General features: G+C 36.1%; 1 protein-coding gene across 1 annotated transcript in view; it reads left to right on the forward strand.

Annotated features, from left to right (window-relative positions):
• LOC112163152 (prostaglandin G/H synthase 1) overlaps positions 1 to 5768 on the forward strand; it is a 14099-nt gene extending 8331 nt beyond the window's left edge. The window contains exons 9-11 of the mRNA XM_024299369.2: positions 1017 to 1303; positions 3270 to 3417; positions 5135 to 5768. Of these exons, the coding sequence (XP_024155137.1) occupies positions 1017 to 1303; positions 3270 to 3417; positions 5135 to 5484 (785 nt within the window). The 3' untranslated portion in view covers positions 5485 to 5768. The remainder of the gene's footprint in view (positions 1 to 1016; positions 1304 to 3269; positions 3418 to 5134) is intronic.
• The last annotated feature ends 1909 nt before the right edge of the window (positions 5769 to 7677 follow it).

Raw genomic sequence — 7677 nt, forward strand, 5'->3', positions numbered from 1 at the left:
GTAATTCTTTGATTTAATTAGTCTACATTAAAATATATTGGTATCTATGAACTAAAACATAAAGTCACTGTATGGACTGTTTTGTAAAACCATCTTTAGTTGAAATATATTTAGTTAAAAAAAAAGGTAAAATGATAAAAAATAGAAATATTATTTATATGTGTCTTTAAAAAGTTATGGTTAAACTTAAATGTTAAAAGACTAAAAATGTGTCCACCTATATTAGACTTTTTTAAAACATAAATTTAAATGTCAAAGCAGCAAAATTTTTCAAAAAAATACTAGTTTTTCAGTTTAAGAACAATTAGTTTTTAGAAAATTCTAATGACTATAATGGAATATATAATGAAAGAAAAAATACTTCAATTAGTGAGCTATAGCTATGAGAAAACACTTCTCTGACATGAGCCATATGAATAAAAATCAACTGTATTTAGTTGAAAACATAAATATAAATTAAGCAAACATGTAAAATGGAAATATTTTTGAAAATATTTAATGGAAGTTTTAGTAATGTTTTTTTTTCATTGTATGATAAAAAGAGAATAATTTTTTTTGTGACAATTTATTATAAAATTCCTTATGAACACATAAAAAAATCTTATTAATGTGTTTATAGAGTGTTAATAAGACATTTATTGCCACAATAAGCTGAATTATGTTTTTCAACATACTTAATAGGATTCATTAACAGCTAAAGTGAAACCATTGATTACAAAGGTCATATTTGAAACTGCGTACAAGCTTAACAAATGTATAAACTATTTTTGTCAGCATTTTAATGAGTATTTTGCAGCACCTCACTTACCTTTTTTTACTATAGTAAGATATATAAGGTGGGTAAATCATGAATTATTTTCTTCTAACATGGATTTTATCTATTTTTATTGAACTTCTCTCAAAATTAAAATCAAATTATTTAACTAAACAGGAATTCTGAAAACATTTATAGCCCTGTTCACATAAACAAAACAAAAACAGCAGTATCTCGGAATCATCTTTCTCTCACCTCCCAGGCGAGACGATACGAATCGTCATCGAGGAGTACGTGCAGCACCTCAGCGGCTACCTCCTGGACCTGAAGTTCGACCCCACGCTGCTGTTCAACTCCCAGTTCCAGTACGGGAACCGCATCTCGCTGGAGTTCAGCCAGCTGTACCACTGGCACCCTTTGATGCCCGACAGCTTCCACATAAACGGAGATGAGCTGTCGTACAAACACTTCCTGTTCAACACGTCCATTCTCACTCACTACGGCGTGGAAAAGCTGGTGGATTCCTTCTCCCGCCAAATCGCCGGCCAGGTAAAACTGCAAAATGTGCAAGTAAACGTGCCAACGATAACAGTATAAAGCAAATAAAGGACGCAGCAAAATATTTCCTCAGAAAACAAAAACCAGCCAGACGTCCCTCCTGCACCAACTCACTTTGTACTAGATGCACAAGATAGCAGGATTCTGACTTAGAGTGCTAAAGAAAATCTCAACATTCAACATAGATCTAATCTGAAGGATTCCTCCTGCTCTTCTCCAGAATTCTGTTTAGTCGGAGTCTTCCACAGCTCCTTCATCAGCCTCCACATCAAAGTGGGATTTTAAGAAACATCATAGAAGAGGCGGGCCTGAGAAAGTCATTTGCAGCCCCCAGCATTTTCTTAAAAACAAAACAATTTCTTACCTGTCGTTGACTAAATTACGCTTTTAAGTTGTGAACCTGTGGAAACTCCCTTCTGTGACACTTTCTATCTCATTTCTAGCTGTAAATAAAAGAGAAAAGTTGACAGTGAGGATCAATTTTTCAAGGACAAGTGGGAATTTGCAATTTTTTTTCCAGTGAAATATTAAATAACTGCTTCTGCCTAATATGCCAAGAGACTCTGACTGTTTTCATTAAATTTTTATATCAAGAAGCAGACAAGAGAGTCCTTCTCTGTCAAGCTAACTGGGAATAAATGGTGTGAAAAACTGACAGTAATTTTGGTAAAAACGTATTTGGATGGTTTTGGGTTTTATAGGATGTAATGAAAAGTGTGTCATTGCAAAAAATGTTAATTAAATATTTAAAATTAATTCAAAAACACTAATATTTCTCTACCTCACCTCTTCTCAGAGCTCAAACTGCAGCACATTGTTCCCCTCATCCTCATCATCCTTTTCCCCTCTGTTGTTCCTAAACCAGCCTCTCCATGTCAGACTGCTTCCTTTTTTTCCCCAAAAACCTAATTTCTTCGCTCCACTGTCATGTATCATCTTCTCACCCACTTTGTCTAACATCTAATTGATGTTATCAGCAGACGTGTGCAGCTGCTATTACTCAACAGATGTTGGGTAATTTTTGGGAGCTGGGTTTTCCTGTTTTAAAACTTGTTATTAAAAAAAACGTTTTTTGGATCGAACCCAGAGAAGGCTCTTTGAAAACATAGGAGAGAAAACATCAACTTTTGGGGTTAAAGATAACAACAATCCAAAATATATGTACGTTTGGATCCACAGACATATGTTTGAGTCATTTAGATTTTTTTAAATTGAGCATTAAAATGAAAAGAGATTGTGATTAAACGGAGAACATGAGCTGCTCGAGAGGATTCAGAAAGAGCCAAAGTCTGAGGACATTAATCCGACAGTGAGGCCGCATGAACCCAAAAACATCATGAACGTACGTCACATCCAGACAAGAGTGGGAGAAGATAAAAGAACAGCAGCAACATCGCCAGTTATCATTTAAGACTACACTTCCCATCAGGCTTAGCAACAAGAAAGAACTTAACTGCACTTAAAAATAAGGAGGAGTTTTCACAAATCGGATTATTTAAACTGGAAAACTGTGGAGTTTTCATAAATAAAATAAGGACCTAATAAATGTCAGCATACTTCTTTAAAAAACCCACTCCGATCAACTTTTGATCTTTTTTCAAATCGTTCCATGTCGTCTTTTAATTTTGATTTAGCCGTTTCAGCCTAAATTTTAAACCTTTTCTAGGACGTAGTTTCTGCAGAGCAGCTGTAGTCTATTAGAAATCGCCTCTGAGTTGTGGGCAGGAGAACCCAGTCCCCCCTTCCCATTGCTGAGAGCTCGCCTCCTCCTGATTCATTTAAATTAAATAAAAAGCAGAATTTTCTTTATATATGTCCTCCATCATCAGGAAAATTGCCACAAAAATGTTAAAAACATAACGTTGATGTAGTTTCCCACTGATTTGATTTCCATGTGTGTGAAACGGATCCCACAGACGTGACTTTAATGAGGTGTTCTCATGTCTTCATCTGACAGATCGGTGGGGGCCACAACATCAACGCCGTGGTGACCCACGTCGCCGTGGGAACAATTAAGGAGTCTCGCCAGCTCCGGATCCAGCCTTTCAACGAGTACAGGAAGCGTTTTAACCTGCAGCCGTACGCCTCTTTCAGAGACTTCTCGGGTGAGACGAACATCCCACACCTCAGCTGATGGGATCCACGGCTGTCGAGGGGAACAGCTGGAGGATGTGTATTTTCTAAACCTTACTTTTTCTTTTTTTTTAATAGGATGGTATTTTTTTTGTTTCAATCAGAGGGTTTTAGTAAAAAACAAATGAGATCTAGATTTACAAAATCTAAATTAATTTTCTATCTTTTTAGAACTGAAAGTGAATTTCCAAGCACTTCAGTTTCTCATTTTCACTAATACCATCCCAGAAACTTTCTATTTACTCATTTGTTTGTTATTTTTCAGATTAGGTTAGTCAACATCTGATATTTTACTGAATTCTTCTAAAACTAATGTGTTTTGGCTGATGCACTGACGTCCCAGCAGCAGAAAAGATTTAAACTGTTGACTCTCGGGACATGATGTCACCTAGATACTCAGTTTTGGAGACGCAGATGTCTGCAAAATGCAGTCAACAAGTGAAGGACAAAAAAAAATTAGAGTTTCATGTTTGAAATTTTAAAAATGCTCTCCAAATGGGATCTCAAGAAAATTTATCTTAAGAAAACGTGTCATGCAAGATAAATCTTGTTAACCCTTTGATATTGGAGCTTCAGTGTTCATGTTCTTTGATTTACTGTTATTTTTTAACACGTAATTCACGACGCTTTCTCCTTCAGAATCTGCTGGAATTATGTTGATTGTGTTAGCGGTTGAAAAGTTACAGTATCCCAGCTTGCAAGGCCTAGTGAGGGGGCATGTGGATTAAAAATTGACAAAGAATGTGGGTCGAAAATGGGTTTGTCCACAGTTTATGAGGCTTGGTACAGCGGAGCTCGCTAATTTGAACAGTGCAGCTAGCTGCACCGGAGCTTGCTAGCTCAATAGCTCGCTACAACAGAGGTCGCTATCTGACTGCCCACTTAAGCCAGTGAGGGCAAACACAGGTGGTTTCACCACAAAACCTGTAGACAAACCAAATCTGGGTCCACGTTGTTGGCCCACTTTTAAATCCCCACTTGGATTTTCTGGCTGAGATGTTAAAGATTTTGTGTTTAAGCGTCACCGGCGACACCTCAGGTGTTAAGGGGTTAAGAATGGTTTTCAAGAGCAAAATAATCTGACTTAATCACTAGATTTTTTTCTTTTTAAATTGGAAGAAAATCTGCAGATTTTTTTATTTATTTGTAGGTGGGCCTTTTTTGCTGTTCAGAAACTAAGGAGAGCAAGAAAAAAGGTTTTAATTCAAAGTTTTAGCGTGTTTATCTTAGATTAGAGCTAATTTTAGGTTCACTTAGTGTGTCGTTTAATGCTTTTAATCATAATGTTACATAAAAATGTTCTAAGTGTGGCGCAAATTAGATGTAGTTATGTTCATTAATCCATTCTGACTGCCTAAAACTAAGATTCTGAATCCATTTTCAATATCAAAAAGTCTTAATAGAAGCTATTTTATGGGATGGATGGAGGATCATAAAGGTCAAAGTTCAAATAACAGCATTTTTTTCCTTAATCCCTCAAAAAAATCCCACTGGGAGACCGGTGTGCATCATTTACTTGAGAACAAATCAAGAATTTAAAGGAAATGAAGAATTCCTTCACCTGCCACTGCAGGCTAAACTAGTGGACATGTGACCAACAGCTGCTGTTGACTGATCCACCAGCAGCAAACATGTCTGTCTTATTCTGAGACTCGTGTGCCGTTAAATAACCAGTATGTTCTCTTGCAGATAATGAGGAGATAGCCCAAACGCTTGAAGAGCTGTATGGGGATATCGACGCTCTGGAGTTTTATCCCGCCCTAATGTTGGAGAAAACGCGACCGGGGGCCATATTTGGGGAGAGCATGGTGGAGATGGGGGCGCCCTTCTCTCTCAAAGGCCTCCTGGGGAACCCCATATGTTCCCCGGATTACTGGAAGCCCAGCACCTTCGGCGGGAAAGTCGGCTTTGACATAGTGAACACAGCCAGCCTGAAGAAGCTGGTCTGTCTGAACAGCAGGACGTGTCCGTACGTGTCGTTCCGAGTTCCAGCTGAGGAGAAATCACAACCGGGGAAGGAATGTCCCGACGAGCTATGACCATGAGCAGCCCCCACAGGGTCCAGGCTTTTATTACACCCCCGCATGAAGGGAGAACAAACGTACGGCCGGAGAACTGTTTGGGCACGGAAATCAGAGCTCAGCGTGGATGTTTTCCTTTTTCTGTCTTGTGGAAGCAGTTTTGGTCCCTGAAGAGTTTTCTCATGCAAGAGTTTTGACTACAGATACATGTAATGGCTTCTGCATTCACTGGGAGAAAAACAAAGCAAATAAAAATGTATAGTTTTTTTACATAATAAATCGGGCAGCTGCTCAAATCTTTACTACTTTCCACTGTTCTGTAAACATGGGGAGACTCCATCTCCTCATGTTATCTGCTGCCAGTAAATGTAGTTTCTTTTGGCTCCAAATGAAACGTTGAAATCCAAGAAGAGTCTCTCTCAACTCCACAATCAGAACTCTGATTCATTTCAGAACATTCATATCAGATAGCAAAGATATTACATATGTCTGGTGCTTTAAAAAAGTGAAAGTCCATCCTGTTTTTGTCAACGTTTTTCCCTTTTTTCAAGGATTAAAAGTCAAATGTTTGGTTTGGCAAATGGGATGCTGACAGCAGACATGAACAGGAAGCTACAGGAATACGTCTGGTATGAACTAATGGGCTGCTTACTGCAGCCAGGAGGATGTTCATTCAAGTGTTTAATGAAAAAAATACAGTTTGGAATGAAACATAAGCTGTTGCGACTACATTTTAGATTTGGAGCATCTTCAAAAAGGAGAGTTTGAAAAAATAAAAAAGAAGACTTAACCCAGAGATGAAGAAAAAGATAAAAAGGAAGAAGTTTTGAGGCTGGTTGAAATTGCAGCAAAGATGTGAAGATAGTTTCAGTTCATTTAGTGATACCCAGAGGTATAAAATAAAAGATATTTTCTCAGAAAAAGACGTCAGCAGCAAAGGCTTGATCTTAATCAGAGTGAAAACTGATGTCAGAACTTAAATAATTGAAATAAGTTTTGCCAGCACAGGATTTTTTTTTGATCAACCAGAATATTTAAACGTTTTCAAACAAACGTGCTCAAAGAAAATCCACTTCCTGTCTAGTTTTGCAAGTATGCAATCACTAAAGGAGCTTTGACTAAATAACCCCTGCAACACCGTTAAAATGTACCAATATAATACAAAGAATATCATTGTTGTTCTGAATATTTCATATCAAAAAAAGGTGAAAGGGGACAGAAATATAAAAAACTGTTTATTCCTATCTGTGGGTTGTAACAACGTTGTACCAGGAAAATATATGTAAATGATCAAACTTAACGCAAATGTTTTCATGACTTTACCTTAAGTCAATACAAGAAGGAAAAGGATTTGAATAAAATAAATAAAGTTCTTGAGTTTGACGTCAAATCCAATAATCTATTTTGTTTAAAAAATGAAAACGGACAAGCCTGCATTTCAAAGCATCAAAATGGTTAAATTAATCACATATATCTAATAGTTTACACCTTTTAAAGCATTTTATATTATTTAAAATGTTATTTTATTTCAAATTACATGTAGCTTATGAAAATATATAAACAGAAGGCTGGACAAACATTTACAGATTCACTACAAACTCCTGCTTCTTGATAAGAGTGCCCTTCTCACGTTTGACCTATAAGTGTCACTGGGTTTGAAACATTGTTTCTACAGTTTGACAATGTCAAATTACTAAGTTTTATTTTAGTATTAATTTTCTATTTTTAGTTATTGTTGTTGCTGCACACGAGATTTGTTCTCTCTACTTGCAGAATCATCTTCATTTTTCAGTGTTAGATTAGAGTCAAAAGCCTAAATTAGAATAGAATAGAATAGAATAGAATAGAATAGAATAGAATAGAATAGAATAGAATAGAAATACTTTACTCATCCCAAGCTGGGAAATTAGGCTGTTGCAGTGTTAGACATTTACAGAAGATATTAAGATATAAAGATAAGCAATATTTACAAAAGATAAGAAGGAAATATAAAATAAAAATAAATTGTGCAAATTGTAGTGTGCAAAACATAATAAGAAGTGTGCAAATTGAGACAGAAATGAACATTGGTCAATTAAAAATAAAATGGTTAAAATTTTCAAAAATGCATATAATGCAAGTGTTCCAAATATTTTTTGTTGATCAAAATGATAAGTTATTTTTATTATTAGTTTAGTAATTTTTATTACAATGAGTTTTATTCACTTTTAG

The sequence above is a fragment of the Oryzias melastigma genome, linkage group LG12, assembly GCF_002922805.2.
Source record: "Oryzias melastigma strain HK-1 linkage group LG12, ASM292280v2, whole genome shotgun sequence".
Taxonomy (NCBI): Eukaryota; Metazoa; Chordata; class Actinopteri; order Beloniformes; family Adrianichthyidae; genus Oryzias; species Oryzias melastigma.